The 18,764-nt window shown below is 46.7% G+C and overlaps 1 protein-coding gene across 1 annotated transcript in view; it reads left to right on the plus strand.

Moving 5' to 3' along the window:
* The window catches only part of LOC126249215 (uncharacterized), a 43,122-nt gene extending 25,096 nt beyond the window's left edge, over positions 1-18,026 (plus strand). Inside the window, exon 3 of the mRNA XM_049950870.1 lies at positions 17,448-18,026. Coding sequence (XP_049806827.1) covers positions 17,448-18,026 — 579 coding nt within the window. The remainder of the gene's footprint in view (positions 1-17,447) is intronic.
* Positions 18,027-18,764: the final 738 nt, after the last annotated feature.

Here is an 18,764-nt window from a genome sequence, read left to right on the forward strand (position 1 = left end):
CGCCACACGGCAGGTCTAGTCTAGAGAGACTCCCTAGCACTCACCCCAGTTGTACAGTCGACTTTGCTAGCGATGGTTCACTGACTACATACGCTCTCATTTGCAGAGACGACAGTTTAGCATAGCCTTCAGCTACGTCATTTGCTACTACCTAGCAAGGCGCCATATTCAGTTTCTATGTCTTCTGAACAGATAATATTGTGACTCATGTACCGTCAAGAGCGACGTTCATAATTAATGGATTAAAGTTAAGTATCAAACTAATTACGTCCTCTTTCTGAATTCTAATTCCTTGTCATGTTCCAGACCTCACGTCAGTATAGTCCTTCCCTCCTCACGCCAGCCTGCGTGAGCTAAAACGCGTGCATTTCGGCCTCCAATAGTAACACGGTGTTGGCTCTTCTGCCAACACAACAACACTATAATAAATGAAAAGCGATGGTTTCCTTTTGTTCTACAGTATTCTGTAGAACAAAAGCAAACTAGCGCTTTTCGGTTTTTATGTTTGCCTTTATACACTCCTGGAAATTGAAATAAGAACACCGTGAATTCATTGTCCCAGGAAGGGGAAACTTTATTGACACATTCCTGGGGTCAGATACATCACATGATCACACTGACAGAACCACAGGCACATAGACACAGGCAACAGAGCATGCACAATGTCGGCACTAGTACAGTGTATATCCACCTTTCGCAGCAATGCAGGCTGCTATTCTCCCATGGAGACGATCGTAGAGATGCTGGATGTAGTCCTGTGGAACGGCTTGCCATGCCATTTCCACCTGGCGCCTCAGTTGGACCAGCGTTCGTGCTGGACGTGCAGACCGCGTGAGACGACGCTTCATCCAGTCCCAAACATGCTCAATGGGGGACAGATCCGGAGATCTTGCTGGCCAGGGTAGTTGACTTACACCTTCTAGAGCACGTTGGGTGGCACGGGATACATGCGGACGTGCATTGTCCTGTTGGAACAGCAAGTTCCCTTGCCGGTCTAGGAATGGTAGAACGATGGGTTCGATGACGGTTTGGATGTACCGTGCACTATTCAGTGTCCCCTCGACGATCACCAGTGGTGTACGGTCAGTGTAGGAGATCGCTCCCCACACCATGATGCCAGGTGTTGGCCCTGTGTGCCTCGGTCGTATGCAGTCCTGATTGTGGCGCTCACCTGCACGGCGCCAAACACGCATACGACCATCATTGGCACCAAGGCAGAAGCGACTCTCATCGCTGAAGACGACACGTCTCCATTCATCCCTCCATTCACGCCTGTCGCGACACCACTGGAGGCGGGCTGCACGATGTTGGGGCGTGAGCGGAAGACGGCCTAACGGTGTGCGGGACCGTAGCCCAGCTTCATGGAGACGGTTGCGAATGGTCCTCGCCGATACCCCAGGAGCAACAGTGTCCCTAATTTGCTGGGAAGTGGCGGTGCGGTCCCCTACGGCACTGCGTAGGATCCTACAGTCTTGGCGCGCATCCGTGCGTCGCTGCGGTCCGGTCCCAGGTCGACGGGCACGTGCACCTTCCGCCGACCACTGGCGACAACATCGATGTACTGTGGAGACCTCACGCCCCACGTGTTGAGCAATTCGGCGGTACGTCCACCCGGCCTCCCGCATGCCCACTATACGCCCTCGCTCAAAGTCCGTCAACTGCACATACGGTTCACGTCCACGCTGTCGCGGCATGCTACCAGTGTTAAAGACTGCGATGGAGCTCCGTATGCCACCTCAAACTGGCTGACACTGACGGCGGCGGTGCACAAATGCTGCGCAGCTAGCGCCATTCGACGGCCAACACCGCGGTTCCTGGTGTGTCCGCTGTGTCGTGCGTGTGATCATTGCTTGTACAGCCCTCTCGCAGTGTCCGGAGCAAGTATGGTGGGTCTGACACACCGGTGTCAATGTGTTCTTTTTTCCATTTCCAGGAGTGTAGTATACTGTAGAACAAAAGCAAACTAGCGCTTTTCGGTTTTTATGTTTGCCTTGATAGTTTCTCAAGATCCGGTCGTAAGTTAAAAATTTTTTTTTTTGAAATTTATGGAAAGGTCTTATGGGACCAAACTGCTGAGGTCATCGGTCCCTAAGCTTACGCACTACTTAATCTAACGTACACTAACTTACGCTAACACAACACACATTCCCATGCCCAAGGGAGGACTCGAACCTCCGACGGGGGAGCCGCGCGGACCGTGACAAGGCGCCCCAGACCGCTCGGTTACCCCGCGCGGCTCGTAAGTAACAAAAAAAAGTTGTGAATGCATCCGACAGAAAATAACGTAAATATGACCACTTCCGATTGTAAAAATTTGACATTATAGTTCTTGGTCGAGCACTTCAGTTATTATTAGTACACCAGGTGACAGTCCTCAGCTGTTCTACCTGCCTGACACGTTGTGGAGTTCGGACAGGGAGATTAGTGGACCTTCCTCGATCTTACCTAGACAAACATTTCACTGGGCGCAAATTTCAGCGGGTGCAGTTTGTAGGACATTCCTGACGCGCCTTTGTGGCTGACTGGAGTGCGCCGGGACAGGTGCAGCGGCGCCCTCCGCAGCCACTCCCTCCCCTTCCCCTCTCGCCCCTCCAGCCAGCGCGGCAGAAACGCGTTAGGCGGGTGATTATTGGCGTCCCAGCGGCGCTCTCTCGCTGCCTCCCGATTAAGCTGTAGCTCGCACTATCAGCGCGCCGCTCGCTCGTAACCACTTAAAACGCCAGATAAGGCTGCCACCCCGGGGACAAAGAGTCCATTAAGAGAACGCTGCCCATCCCAGGCTCCGTGGGTGGCCACTTCCGTGTCAATGACCCTTCTTTTCTCAAATAGTTCATTACCATTTATACATCTTTCATCTCTGGCGGCACGTTTTCTTCTACAAAATGTTGCGAAAAATATACTTCAGCCCGGCAGTAGTAAACAATGGGTAACTGAAGTAGTGTACGTAGAAGCTTGCGAGAAGTCACGCCATCAAGAGGCAGCCGAATGAAAACGAGACAGACGGGAAAAAAATAAGCAAACTGTTTAGTATTTCAAAAGGAATAGCCAATGCCGTTGAAAGATTTATCCCACTGTGACACAAAACGGTCAGTGCCTTCATGGAAAAACGTTCGTGGTTGCTTATAGAATCATGATTGTACACAATCGTGCACCTCTTAGTCCCACGTAAATCGACGGCCACGAATATCTTTCTTCAGTTCTCGAAAAATAAGTAAATCTCATAGGGACAGGTCGGGATTGTATAGAGGATTTGCGGGCAGGCCCACACGTCGGCAAGATTGTTACGAGTACGCTGCAAAAGTTTCGCTGGGAGACCGTTACACATCCTCCGTACAAAACCGATCTCTCCCGGTGCGGTTTCCATATTTTTGGAGCCCTGAAGAATGATATTCGTGGCCGTCGATTCACTTCGGACGAAAGCGTGCACGACTGGGTATAATCATGGTTCCGTAGGCAACCGCAAACGTTTTCCATTAAGGCACTGACCAATTTATCTTACAGTGGGCGAGTTGTGTTAACAGCTACGGCGACTACTTTTGAAATAATGAACAGTTTGCTTACTTTTTACCCATCTGTCTCGTTTTCATCGGACTACCCCTTACATGATCCATTTGGTTCATTACCCCACAGCTACTTTTGTTTCCGTGACATGAATGCACGCTGGTAGAACTTTTACAGCAGGCTCTTACGCCATTTTCACACACACGCAATGATCTCATTCTCATCCAGAAATATTTTCCCACGCAAATGAGCCTTCAGTAGGACACGAGGGCAGACATCCGATTGCGTTAAGTGGGTTCGGTATGTGGTGGTGCCACCTCTGCCCATCACAGCTGGCTGTTCTGAATCGTTTCGTTATCGTGTTATACACTGAAGAAATTGGAAATTTGTGGTAGGGTCTTATGGGACAAAACTACTTAGGTCATCTGTCCTTAAGCGTACACACTACTGAATCTAACTTAATCTAACTTACACTATGGACAACAAACACACACCCCTGGCCATGGGAGGACTCGAACCTCCGACGGGGGGAGCCGCATGGACCGTGACAAGGCATCTAAGACCGCGCGGATAGTCCGCGCGACATTATACACTGAAAAGCCAAAGAAACAGGTCACCTGCCTAATATCGTGTAGGGCTCCCGCGAGAACGCAGAAGTGTCGCAATAGTACGTGGCATGGATTCGACTAATGTCTGAAGTAGTGCTGGAGGGAACTGACACCGTGAATCCTACACGGCTGCTCATAAATCCGTAAGAGTACGAGGGAGTGGAGATCTCCTCTGAACAGCACGTCGCAAGGTATCCCAGATATGCTCAAAAATATTCTTGTCTGGGGAGTTTGGTGGCCAGCGGAAGTGTTTAAACTCAGAGGAGTGTTCCTGAAACCACTCTGTAGCAATTACGAACGTGTGGGGTGTCGCATTGTCCTGCTGGAGTTGCCCAAGTCCGTCAGAATGCACAATGGACAGAATGGATGCAGGTGATCGGACAGGATGCTTACGTACGTGTCACCTGTCAGAGTCGTATCTAGACGTATCAGGGGTCCCATATCACTCCAACTGCACACGCCCCACACCTCTGCAGAGCCTCAATCATCTTTAACAGTCCCCTGCTGACACGCAGGGTCCATGGATTCATGAGGTTGACTCCATACCCGTACTCGTCCATCAGCTCGATAAAATTTGAAACGAGACTCGTCCGACCAGGCAACATGTTTTCAGTCATCAACTGTCCAATGTTGGTTTTGACGGGCCCAGGAGAGGAGTAAAGCTTTGTGTCGCGCAGTCATCAAGGGTACAGGAAGCACATATAGATGATGTTTCGTTGAATGGTTCGCACTCTGACACTTGTTGATGACCCAGCATTGATATCTGCAGCAAGTTCCGGAAGGGTTGCACTTCTGTCACGTTGAACGATTGTCTTCAGTCGTCGTAGGTCCCGTTCTTGCAGGGTCTTTTTCCGTCCACAGCGATGTCGGAGATTTGATGTTTTACCGGATTCCTGGTATTCACGGTACACTCGTGAAATGGTCGTACGGGAAAATCCCCACTTCATCGCTACCTCGGAGGTGCTGTGTGCCGACTGTAACACCAGGTTCAAAATCACTTAAATCTCGATAACCTGCCGTTGTAACAGCAGTAACCGATCTATCAACTGCTCCAGACACTTGCTGTCTTATATAGGCGTTGCCGACTGCCGTGCCGTATTCGGCTTGTTTACATGTCTCCGTATTTGAATACGCATGCCTCTTCCAGTTTCTTTGTCGTTTCAGTGTAGTTTGATGGTTACTGCTTGCAACTGTGGCCGCGTTGTTCGTGGGATTGCCCAAGAACGAGCAGTACCATTCTTTGGTAATAGCCATCCCGCGTTGAGCAAAATCTAAGTAACTCGTGCACCTGTGATCTCAAAAAAATGCCGCTTTTGGAAGTGTACTGATAGGTTTTTTAGGTTTGGATTATCTGTGAAGTGAATCCACATATACCCTGATTTGATAAAATTGCCCTTTCACTTACAAAGTTTCGACCCATGAATCAAATTTAGTAACACACTCTTAATATAAAAAATATATGGAAATTTGCCTACTCAATGAACACTTATTTTATGAAAGCAACAGTTTGTAGCGTGCATAGCAAAAGAAAATGACCCCACCGAGCATAAAAGTGTTGCCCATCTTCATTATGCAGTGCAAATTGGGATGTGAGCCATAAACTCTTACAACAGCATTCAAATACCATACATCGAACATATACACCTGCTGTAGAAGAAGGCCCTGCGGCTCTGCCACCTAGGTCAACACTAAATTCTGTCTTTTTGGCTGAAAACGATGCAAAGAATGGGACGGATAATGTTCATAGCAACTGATGCTAGGTTAGATGTGAACAGCAGGAAGAAACTTGTAAAATGTTACCGACTGCTGAGAGCAAGTGGTATCTTTTGCATCTTGTGATCTTATACTAACTCCAGAGTACAAATCAATCCAATTCCTTTAAATTCAGAAGTTAGTGGCCATGGAGGTTGCATTGAGATAGCCTTTGAAAGTAAACTCATATAACTGACTCCAGGAAAGAAAGTAAATCGTGGTAGCTCATATACTGCTGGTGTACAAGTAGCACACAAAATTCCACTGCGTGAGAAAATCAGATAAACAAAATGGTTCAAATGGCTTTGAGCACTATGGGACTTAATATCTGAGGTCATCAGTCCCCTATAACTTAGAACTAGTTAAACCTAACTAACCTAAGGACTTCACACACATTCATGCCCGAGGCAGGATTCGAACCTGCGACCGCAGCAGTGGCGCGGTTCCGTACTGAAGCGCCTAGAACCGCTCGGCCACCGCAGCCGGCTATCAAAGAAACATTGTTCAATATAAGTCGTGAAGCATTTACAAAGATTCATTAATAGTGACTGTGGCTAAACTGACTGTACTACAGCAAAAATGGTTCAAATGGCTCTGAGCACTATGGGTCTTAACATCTGAGGTCATCAGTCCCCTAGAACTTAGAACTGCTTAAACCTAACTAACCCAAGGACATCACACACATCCATGCCCGAGGCAGGATTCGAAGCTGCGACCGTAGCAGTCGCGCGGTTCCGGACTAAGCGCCTAGAACCGCTAGACCACCGCGGCAGGCGTACTACAGCAAGCGGCTTTGCACCGAGCATCGAAATGAACTCTCATCACGAAGACAGAAACAGCTTAATCCACATTTGGGACGCGTATTCAGCCATGAAAATTACAACAACTTCTCAATGCCAATTAAGATCATAGTTAAGCATAAACCATACGTCCTTCGTTAAGGATTAACAAGATAATATTATACCAAATGTTCATTTCCTGGACGCAGCGTAGTTACATCTCACCACCTCGCCGACCAGCGTCCAGCAACACGCTGAATTCGACATCGAGCACGTCCTTTCTAAACACGGTAGAACACAAGAGTAGTTTATTCCAAAACATATGCACAGCATTCCTAGCGCGGCGGGTTGTGATGTGATTCATCCGTCTAAGCGGAACTCAAAGCACACATCGCATAAGCCTCATAGACTACCCCACAAATAACCAAGCTATTCGCCATCAGTACTAGGTACAGAATAGCACCTTCGTCCGCAGCTAGTGGTCGCGCGGTAGCGTTCTCGCTTCCCGCGCCCGGGTTCCCGGGTTCGATTCCCGGCGGGATCAGGGATTTTCTCTGCCTCGTGATGACTGGGTGTTGTGTGATGTCCTTAGGTTAGTTAGGATTAAGTAGTTCTAAGTTCTAGGGGACTGATGACCATAGATGTAGAAGTCCCATAGTGCTCAGAGCCATTTAGAATAGCACCTTCGCAACAAAGTTTCCAACTAATAGTACACGAAATAATTGAAATGTGAAAAATAGGAAACTGAAATTCGAAAGTTGCAATTTAACAGCCAAATATCACTTTTCAATTTAGGATCGAAATATAACAGTAAAGTGTAATGTGTTAATCACACGTGTCCATAACAGCATAGTTGTCCCTAATATTCTTCCAAATTACCGTCAGCAATGTAGCAATGTAACTCGATGCAAATGTATCTGAGCAGGCCGGTGTGGCCGAGCGGTTCTACGGGCATTAGTCTGGAACCGCGTGACCGCTACGGTCGCAGGTTCGAATCCTGCCTCGGGCATGGATGTGTGTGATGTCCTTATTTTAGTTAGGTTTAAGTAGTTCTATGTTCTAGGGGACTGATGACCTCAGATGTTAAGTCCCATAGTGCTCAGAGCCATTTGAACCATTTATCCCAAACGCAACGATTAATTTACATCCTTAAAAACTCGCCTTCGTACAATGTCGTGCGAAGCTTATCTAGTGCAAGCCGATCTCTGTCATCATAATAACTGTATAATTGAGACTGAACTGCGTCTTGTGCAGAAGGATCCATTAGTGTTTAGTTAGTGCTGTGAACCGTGTGTATTTCGGTAGCAGACCCAAGATTCGGGATCCAAACACTTCAAGAAAGAAAGCCGGACAAGGAATTTGAAGTCAACTACTGTCGTGGCAGTCTGGCAACGGCGAACGGTTCGGGCGTGATGTTGAGCGCTCTGATTGGGGGAAACCAGCTACAACGCATTAAGTGTCAACCACCAAGGAATTTTAATAGGACAATAGCGTATCATATCCTTGACACTCTCTTTCCGGTTTCGTGACAATACAAAGACAGCCGCCCTTCTTTGGGCTTCTTCTACATGGTGGTTAAAAAAGAGCGCGGGTTTCATATGTCATAGTAAGAAGTTTATTTTTACAAACAAAACCAAAATACATAAACATGTCCATCTAACCTTCCCATTTCATGTATGAAAATCTGAAGCATATGACCTTCTCTACTGCGCTGGGATCCAAGCACTTTGTCCGTGAACTTCACTATGATTGCACGACAAGTTCCCACATATATTTCCCTGACGACTCGTCGAATTTCCTCCTTCAAGTCATGGATGTTTCTGTGTTTATTGGCATACACCATTGACTTAAGATGACGCCAAAGAAAAAAGTCACAAGAAGTTAAGTCACATGACCTTAAATTGCTACAGTTGAGTTACAGTTAGGAATGTAAACACATAACGGATATTACATTCCTAACTGTAACTCAACTGTAACAATGTAATACTTGGTCTTTATTAATGCTTAATTTTTCTAATAACAAAGTGTAACTCCCAAAGAAAACAACAATTAGTGTCCAACTGTTCACAACAAATACCAAAAAATTGCAATTTTGTAATAATGTGCATTCTAAATAATTCCAAATGTTGGCATACATGGTACTGACAAACCATAAAATGTGATTTATTGTGTTAAAGAACAGTTTTACAGAACAAAAGTCAAAAGACCCGTTTGACAATTCCAAAGATAATACCACAACTAAAGACCGTATGTAAGTGCATCGTATCTTAGTCCAGAATGTTTGGTTCGTAAGAACACAAGCTCCTTGTAAACAATAGCCAGTAGTTATCTGAAGATGGCCTAATAAGCCGAAAACTAGTTTATACAAATAAAAATCAGTATAACAAAAACCGCCTAAGTGTTACTGATTTGATTGACTGATGGGGCTGCTAAGTAATATACCACCTACAGCACTCCCCTGACTTAAGCCCAAGTGAGCTCAACTCGATTTCTAAACTGGAGGAAACACTTCATAGCATTCGTTTCGGAACTGCTACAAATTCGTCGGGCAATAGACCGCGCCGCTCGAACTGTCAACACAACTGGCACTGTTAAGAGTATCCCACGACTTCCACATCGCTGGCAACGGGTTATACACAATGCTGGTGACTACTTTGAAGGTCAGTAGAACTTTGAAACACGTATCTATTTTGTACGAGGTGTAAACCAATAGTTGCCATTATTAAAGTTCTAACGCTCGTACTTAGAAATGTAAAGTGGAAGAAAATGTGACTTCTTATTGGAAAACGAGCGGGCTAAATTCTCCGACTTTTCAGAACATCGCCAGAAAAATGATTGGTTGGTTTGTGGGGGTTGAAGGGACCAGACTTCAAAGGCCATCGGTCCCTAAAAAAGCTTTGTATACAAGATCTAACTCTCTTTCTAAAAGAAATTTTTGTTCTGCCGGTTTTATTCTCCATGCAAGATGGACACTTTTTACCCAGACAATGTTGATTCTCTTTTGTAAAAATGTATGCTGAAACTCTTGTCAGATATTAAGTTTCGTTTTCCGTTGTTTACAGTGGCAGAAATGTTTTCGTTTATTGCACATTTTGTTGCGTACTTCTGATATTTTTCAAATTAGTTTGGAATTTTTGAAGTGAAATAAAACTCATTTTATTTTCAAATTCTTACTGAGCAGCAGGCCTAATATTCCAGCTTTATTTCAGCCACGACTTACCCGGTTTTAAATTTAGTATTTAGAAAAACATATAATTTTATTCACAAGTGTCTTGATTGCAACTGTTATAGAAAAAAGTATTCATACACCATTGGTCCTGTAGAATAACTTTATTTATTAGAACTAATGATTACAACCAGAGATGTTATTTGTTAAACTAACAGTGCGGGGTTCCCTTCCTAATCTTTACGTATAAAAGTATTAACTAAATTTTTACAGAAGGCTAATTCAGTTACGTCTTTTATATGGACAGATTATGAAGGAAACCTGGTATTAATTTACCAAGCGACATATTTGGTTGTGATCTACAGTTCTAATAAATAATGTTATTCTACATGAACAACGGTGTATGAATCTTTTTTCCGAGTGTTACCAAAGTAACACATAAAGTGATCATCAAACATTCACTGTGATCGTTTAAGATATAGCTAACAATTGCGATCAAGACATCTGCGAATAAAAATACTTTTTTTCTCTTAAATTAAATTTTCCCTGAGACATTTAAGTCTCTAATTTATTTACGATAACGTTGGAAGCTGAAGAAGCGAATTAAAATTGGTGCTGCGTCCGGGATCGAGTCCCGGCCGCAGCACAAATTTTAATTCACTTCTTCAGCTTCCAATGTTATCAAAAATATCTTTGAGTGGGGGCAGGTGACGGTGTAGTGGGAAGCGCATGCCGCATAGTATATGTCGCGCAGGATACGGTGGCCAACGCGCAGTGACCAGTTTCATTCGTTTGTTCAGAATGGGGGGCCGGATAGCGTTTGCCACCTTTCGGCCGGTCGGCGATGACAGAATCGAAGCACACGCCCTCCAATCTTTCTCGAACGATTTTAAAGAAACTATTCGGTAAAAAAAATCATTTTTGCTTTACTTGTTACTTGTAGCTTTATATGTCAGGTTCATTATGATGTGCCCATCATTTCGTTAATGGTCATAGTTATTGTGATATTTACGTGCAAGCAAGACACTGCGCGGAATTCGAGAAAGTTTGCAATGAAATATAGAGGTCGCTGTGATTTTGCGTCTGATGCATATTACATAATACGTTGCTGCGTATCAAATTTAACTAACATATTAAATTTTTCTTTAGACTTGGTTGGAGGTCTCTATCTGTCATCAACCTCGAGAAAACTGATCTGACGTAGCGCACTCTTTTGAGATCGCACCACGCCAGCGATAAAGCCTGAGTGAAATACCCACAACTTTGCTCAGATTTCATAAACGGTTTGAGATATCGAAATGAGATTTCGCTAAATGATAGCACACAAAGTGGAGAGTATTTTGCCAAAACTTCATTATCTACCGTGTTATTCGGATAGCTACAGACTTTTCCGATTAAAGAATTTAATTTTTAAGGGCCATCGATAGCTGGTGAAACTAGAACACATGTGGAACACATGTGAAGTCATTACACCTTTATTTTGTACCGACGATGTGCTTTTTCTTAAGATGCTGATCTTACTTTTCCTCAGTTCCTCACTTAATAAACTTAAGGGGGGTAGGAAGTCAAACGGGCCAACTTGGAGCAGGAGAGGCATCAGAGGACATTTTAATTTCCAGTGTCTATACTTTTATAAACAAATTCATAAAACTTTGTCAGCATCACCAGGAAGAATTCAGGATTCACACTCATTGCAGTGAAAGTTAACATAACAAACTAATTTTTTTTACCTGTGAAATTTCATCATTTTTTCACTTACTAATGGCTCCATTTGTTGCTATAGGTAAACTTTTCTTCATCAGTTAGAGAGACTCTTCGATGAATTTTGCACAGCATACATACCATACTTACAGATATATGAAACTCCACAATTTATTTAATTTATGAAAAAACGAATGATCTGTTGTATTTTAAACATCATGTTTAGAAAAAACACAAATATTGCAGTTACTTACCTCAATTCTTACCACAGTTTTTAATATATTTGGAAAATCCTAGAGTTTCATACACCTTTAAGTATGGTTTGTATGCTGTGCAAAATTCATCGAATCATCTCTCTTACTTATGAAGAAAAATGTACCTATAGCAACAAAGGCTGCCATTCGTAAGTGAAAAAAATGATGAAATTTCACATGTAAAAAAAAAATACTTCGTTATGTTTTCGAACTTCCACTGCTATGAGTGTGAATTCTGAATCCTTCCTGGTCACGCTGACAAAGTTTTATGAATTTATGTATAAAAGTATAGGCAGTGGAAATTAAAATGTCCGGTGGTGCCTCTCCTGCTCCAAGTTGGCCCGTTTGACGTCCTACCCCCCTTAATGAACCACTGTTTCAGATTTTATCTCGCAATTGTGTCTGCACAACATGTTAGTGAGGTGATACTGTGTAAACTCCGCTGAGTTTTGGCAAAATAAGGTAATTTTGACATAGCAACAAGAGAAATGCGTAGGTTTTACTCAAAATTCCCCACCCGTGTCTCTTCTCTGAAACGAAATTGTTGAGACTATCGTGGCCACTTGTTGAAAAATTGCCTATTTACTTCTGTCTCAAGTTCTTCGGCCGACGTTCATCTGATGATTTTATTGACGTTTCACCAGCAGGAGTGGCTGGCATTATCAAAGATTCGCCCTCCTTTGCCGGTGGTGAACTGGAGCCGAGCTCGCGGCCGCAGACTACATGTACCTGGCGCGCCAACGTCCGACGGCTTCTCCGGAACTTTTGGACATTTTCTATCAACTACATAGCAGAATGCATCGTGACGACTGGGACAAGATCGACAGCATCACTCACAGGAGCATGCAGAGCGAACTCGAGCGCTGCACTGAGCGAAGTTGATGCCGGAAGCAGACCGACAAGGCGATTCCCGACATGTCACGCATAGTGGCCAACCTCACTGAACGACAATTGACCGAAGAGGAAGTGTCTATTCTTCAAAAAGGAGGGAATTTCGCTATCATCCCGATAACTATTCCTATGGAGGACATCATTGCCAATACCGAAGCGGCCATTCGGACCCTTCCTTGTGAAAGAGCTGAGAAAATACGCACTGAAACAGCACTGAAACCGCGCCGATCAAAACCACCAGCTTGCAACCTGAAGAAAGACAGGGTACAAGAAATTAAGGCCAAAAAGAGTATATTGGTAGTGCCTGCCGGTAAGGGGAATGCGACCGTCGTAGTGAAGACCGAAGATTATGAGCAAAAGATCGGAGACCCATTAGATCCGACGACGTACCGAAAACTAAGCGCAGATCCGACGCAGCGTATCACACGGAATACGAATCGTTTAATCAAGGCCTCTTCTCTGCCGGCGGACATACAGAGAAACCTGCGCAACACAGAAGCCCTACCACCTCGGCTGTATGGATTACCTAAGATCCATAAGAACAACGTTCCACTAAGACCGATTGTTAGCGCTCCTTGCTCACCGACGTATAAACTGGCAAAACACTTGGCCTCTCTGCTCCAGCCGCACGTGGGGATGACCGTCACATACATAAATAACTGAGGACATTTCATTGAGAAGCTGAAGAAACTGTAACTTGCACCAAACGACATCCTGGTCAGCTTTGATTTTGTTTCTTTGTTTACGAAATTGCCACTCAGTGATGCTCTGGAGCACATCGGTTCCATTTTCCCGCAAGACATCAAGAAGCTCTTCCATGCATGTCTCACCACCAGCTATTTCACGTGGAATGGCGATTTCTACGAACAGCTGGAAGGCGTCACAATGGGTAGTCCTCTTAGTTCAGTGGTGGCCAACTTCTTCATGGCAGAATGCGAAGCACAGGCACTGGACTTGGCGACTTGCAAACATAAGGCGTGGTACAGGTGCGTCGATGACACTTTCGTGGTGTGGAGCCATGGTGAAGAACAGCTCGGTGACTTCCAAAGACACTTGAACAGCCTCCATGCCAGCATAAGATTTACCATGGGAGTAGAAAAGGACAAGAAACTGCCACTTCTAGATGTGCTGGTCACAATGGATAGCGAAAACGTGGGACACAGCGTGTATCGAAAACCGACACACACGGACCGATACCTGCACAAACTATCAAACCATCACCCGAGCCAGAAAAGAGGCATGATTAATACGCTCGTAACGCGAGCAGGGGGAATATGTGAGCCGCAGCACCTCAGACGCGAAATGCAACATCTGGAAAGTGTTCTGAGGAGCAATGGGTACTCCACAAATTATATTAGAAGTGTAACAGAGCCAAACGCTCGGCGAAGTAAGGAATCAGAGAAGGAAATGTCGGGTACGGCCTTTCTGCCATACATTCCCAGAGTGACGGACAGAATCGGCCACATATTGCGCAGACACGGCGTAAAGACGATTTTCGAACCGACAAGGAAGATCAAAGAGTGTCTTAGATCGGCAAAGGAGAGAAGGGACCCACTTGTAATGTCGAGAATATATCGTATACCATGCACATGCGGTAAAGGTTATGTCGGAATGACTGGACGATCAATCAACACCAGGATCAAAGAACATAGCCGACATTGCAGGTTGGGGCAGGTGGAGAAATCGGCCATGGCAGAGCACGCACTGAGTGAGACCGACCACGTAATAAAATTCGCCGACACGGAAGTTCTGGCTGTAGAGAAGCACTATCACACCCGCTTGTTCAGAGAAGCTGTAGAAATACAAACACACGAGAACAGCTTCAACAAGAAAGAGGAAAGCATTAAGGTAGACGGATTATGGCTTCTCGTACTGCAGCGAACGACGGTCGCTGGTAGCAAGAGGAGAACCGCACCGGTAATGACCGCGCAGAAGCCCTCGGACGTTGGCGCGCCACGTACATATAGTCTGCGGCCGCGGGCTCCGCTCCACCAGTTGTAGTTGCGGCTGAGCAGCGGAGGCGCGCGCGTCTCTGGTGAAGCCGACTGTGACGCGACGCTAGCGCAAATTGTCGTGCGTCGTTCTTACGACTCTGCAAAATTGCCGTGTTCTCTCACGTTACATTATGGGCAGAAACGGACAGAAGAAGAAGACAGTCGTTGAGAAGAAGACGCCGACGCCGCAACCCAGGAGGATTGCGGATCGGAAGCGTGAAGAGTATCATGTACCCGTCCCCCCTCTGTACATTCAGTGTAGTAGAGGGTTGTGTACAGAGATATACCGGGTGATCAAAAAGTCAGTATAAATTTGAAAACTTAATAAACCACGGAATAATGTAGATAGAGAGGTAAAAATTGACACACATTCTTGGAATGACATAGGGTTTTGTTAGAACCAAAAAACTCAAAGATCACAAAATGTCCAACAGATGGCGCTGGACAGCAAAACGTCAGTGACTGCCCATGACAATCCTGTATAAAGGAGCTGTAATGAGAGAGAGAACCAGATGCGCCAGCAGTCGCAGCATGTTGACGTTACCTGAAAGGGCGCTTTTAGTGAAGCTGTATTATCAGCGTTACGATCCTATCGCCATAGGAAGGGGATTCGAACGGGTAAAGGTCCGTTGACAAATGCAGCTGTGGCGAGAATGATTTCGAAGTTCGAAGCCACGGGTTGTTTAGACGATAGACCCCGTAGTGGCCGACCGAGCACAAGGCGTAATGCTGCTGAGACAGTTCACGAAGAAATGAAGACTGTAGCGGGTTTTTCTGAGCACGGGGAAGTCAGCGCTCGTGCAGCCGCAAGTCGCACCGGCATTCCATACACTACTGTTTGATTGGCACTGAGGCCTACCCTCCGATGCTATCCGTACAAAATCCGTCGGCATCATGGACTGTTACCTGGCGATTTAGTGAAGCGGAGGGCATTTGCGGTGTGGGCGTTTCAAAAGATGGCGGAAGATAACGATTGGTTGAGTAACGTGTTGTGGACTGACGAACCTCATTTCACGCTCCGAGGATCTGTCAACGCCCACAACTGCAGAATTTGGGCTACCGAAAATCCTAGAACTGTCGTGGAAACTCCATTGCACGACGAGAAAGTCACGGTGTGGGTTAGATTTACCACATCTACCGTTATCGGGCCTTTTTTCTTCGAGGAAATGCGTGATTCTGGTTTTGTAACTGCTACCGTGACGGGTGAGAAGCACGATGATATGTTACAGAATCGCATCATCCCCAGCCTGGCTGATAAACACCTGCTGAAACGTACGATGTTTATGCAGGATGGCGCTCCACCCCATATTGAAGGCGTGAAAGATCTCTTGCGCGCGTCGTTTGGTGACGATCGTGTGCTCAGCCGCCAGTTTCGTCATGCTTGGCCTCCCAGGTCCCCAGACCTCAGTCCGTGCGATTATTGACTTTGGGGTTACCTGAAGTCGCAAGTGTATCGTGATCGACCGACATCTCTAGGGATGCTGAGAGACAACATCCGACGCCAATTCCTCACCATAAGTCCGGACATGCTTTAGAGTGCTGTTCACAATATTATTCTTCGACTACAGCTGTTGTTGAAGAGTGATGGTGGACACATTGAGCATTTCCTGTAAAGAACATCATCTTTGCTTTGTCTTACTTTGTTATGCTAATTATTGCTATTCTGATCAGATGAAGCGCCATCTGTCGGATATTTTTTGACTTTTGTATTTTTTTTTTGTTCTAATAAATCCCCATGTCATTCCAAGCATGTGTGTCAATTTGTACCTCTCTATCTACATTATTCCGTGATTTATTCAGTTTTCAAAAAAAAAAAAAATGGTTCAAACGGCTCTGAGCACTATGGGACATAACTTCTAAGGTCATCAGTCCCCAAGAACTTAGAACTAATTAAACCTAACTAACCTAAGGACTTCACACACATCCATGCCCGAAGCAGGATTCGAACCTGCGACCGTAGCGGCAGCGCGGTTCCAGGCTGTAGCGCCTAGAACCGCTCGGCCACCCCGGCCGGCTATTCAGTTTTCAAATTTATACTGACTCTTTGATCACCCGGTATGATGTTATAGGCAGCTGCTGCAGCGAATAAGTGGGCGTTGAGTCACTTGACTCAGGCGCCATAGTCCAACTGCAAGCGGCGAGCGCGGCCGTCCACCGCGCACTGAAGAACGCCGTGGCCGCCCACATTGCGGATCCACCAAGCGTGGAGAAGACGACCGCGCACAAACATCGCGAGAAGCAATCCAAAGCGCTGATCAGAGGGCATCCTTGGATCTGCGACAAGGAGACAGTCCAGGAAAGGCTGACACGTGCCGGATTCCGGGGTGCAACTATCAAGCTGCACAACCGGACGAACAGGAAGAGGCCGCCGCTGTACATCGTCGTAGTGGGCACTGCGACGGATGGCGGCGACATCTTCGGGTTAAGGAAACTCCTAGACTTTCCTGTGACCGCCAAAAAATGGCTCTGAGCACTATGGGACTTAACTTCTAAGGTCATCAGTCCCCTAGAACTTAGAACTACTTAAACCTAACTGCCAAATACTGCCGCAACTCGCCGAGATGCATAAAGTGCGCCGGCGCGCACGACACCCGCGCATGTGAGAGAAGAAGAGAAGAGGCGCCGACTTGTGCTCGCTGCGGCGGGCCACATGTGGTGAACTGGCATGGCTGCCCAGCTTTCACCAGCGACGGCTGCGCTGGAGACAAGACGCACACCGAGAGGCAACGACGACGCCGCCGCAAGCGCCGCCGAACGAAGACGAAACCTGAAGGAGAGAAGACTGCTCCCACTGCCCACAGGCGGCCGGAATACCGACCAGTGGGAGTGGGGCGGGGGAGCGGCCGCCGACGGCAGCGAAGCAGGCGCCGCCAGTACAGGAGATGCGCGCCATGCTAGCGGCCGCGGCGGGGGAGGCGATTGCGGCCTTCCTGACCGCAGAGACGAAGGAGACATGCAACCAGATATGGCAGTTGCGCTCGCAGATAGCCCAAGACATCCGTGCAGACGCCGCTGGCGAAGAAAAGACGTCAGCCGCCGCTCCCTTGGCGGAGCAGCCGGCGGAAAGACACACAGCGGCGGACACACCGAGGAGGAAGAAGACGGAACGCGCCGTACCGACGCCAAAGCCCACCGGCTCTGAGCAGCTCTGTTCCGACGAGTGGGCGACCATTACGTTAAGGACGCTCAAGGGCGTGGGCTACGTCATCCACACCACGGGGAAGACTCAGCCACGGCCCTCATTGAGCCTGTCTGCGCAGCCAACAAGCGAGGAGCGGTGCCACTACGCGGTCACTCATCTCCGAGCGCTTGGCTTCGACGCACGCCCACCAGACACCGATGGACGATCTGGGCCCTCCCCCGCGCGAAGTCACCACTGACAGCGCGGCAGGGGCTCTCACAGCACGAACTGCAGCACACCGTGCTGCAGCACCGTCTAGGACTGATCTCTAATGACGAAACTTGGCATGACACGGTATCCGATTGCATGATACCCAACCACTAACATAACCTTACCTCGCACGATCTGTCGCAGATAGCAAGAAACCGCTACTGCCCTTACTGCCCAACCTGACACTGTCGCAGAGGTTTTTTTCCCTTGGCGCTTGCCTTGGCACTTTTTTCCCTCTGCCCTTAAAACCTCTCTTCTTTCAAGCTTGATTCTGTCAAGCTTTTTCGACCACTTCTATCACCCAGATGCGCCCGTATTAATGGGTAATCTTACCCAGACGTACGGATAACATCGCAGTTCCTCATTCCTGCGATCTCCACGATTGTAAATTCTAACCATGCAGAGGTGACAGTAGACCTTTTGAGTTGGTCACCATGCTTGTGCGAGCGTGGAGGGGCTCCCACTTTTTTTTTTTTTTTTTTTTTTAAACAAAGCTCGGCTCCAGTTCACCACCGGCAACGGAGAGTGAAGCTTTGACAATGCAAGCCACTCGTGCTGGCGCAACGTCAGTAAAATCATCAGATGAGCGTCGGCCGAAGAACCCGAGGCAGAAGCCAATAGGCAATTTGTCTTCTCTGAAAGTTACAAATGGTGAACAAACCAGACGAAAATAAATCGCCGCTTTCCGGCAGAATTTTTTTAGATACTAATCAAAAAAGAGGTGACA

This window comes from Schistocerca nitens, chromosome 3 (assembly GCF_023898315.1).
Source record: "Schistocerca nitens isolate TAMUIC-IGC-003100 chromosome 3, iqSchNite1.1, whole genome shotgun sequence".
Taxonomy (NCBI): domain Eukaryota; kingdom Metazoa; phylum Arthropoda; class Insecta; order Orthoptera; family Acrididae; genus Schistocerca; species Schistocerca nitens.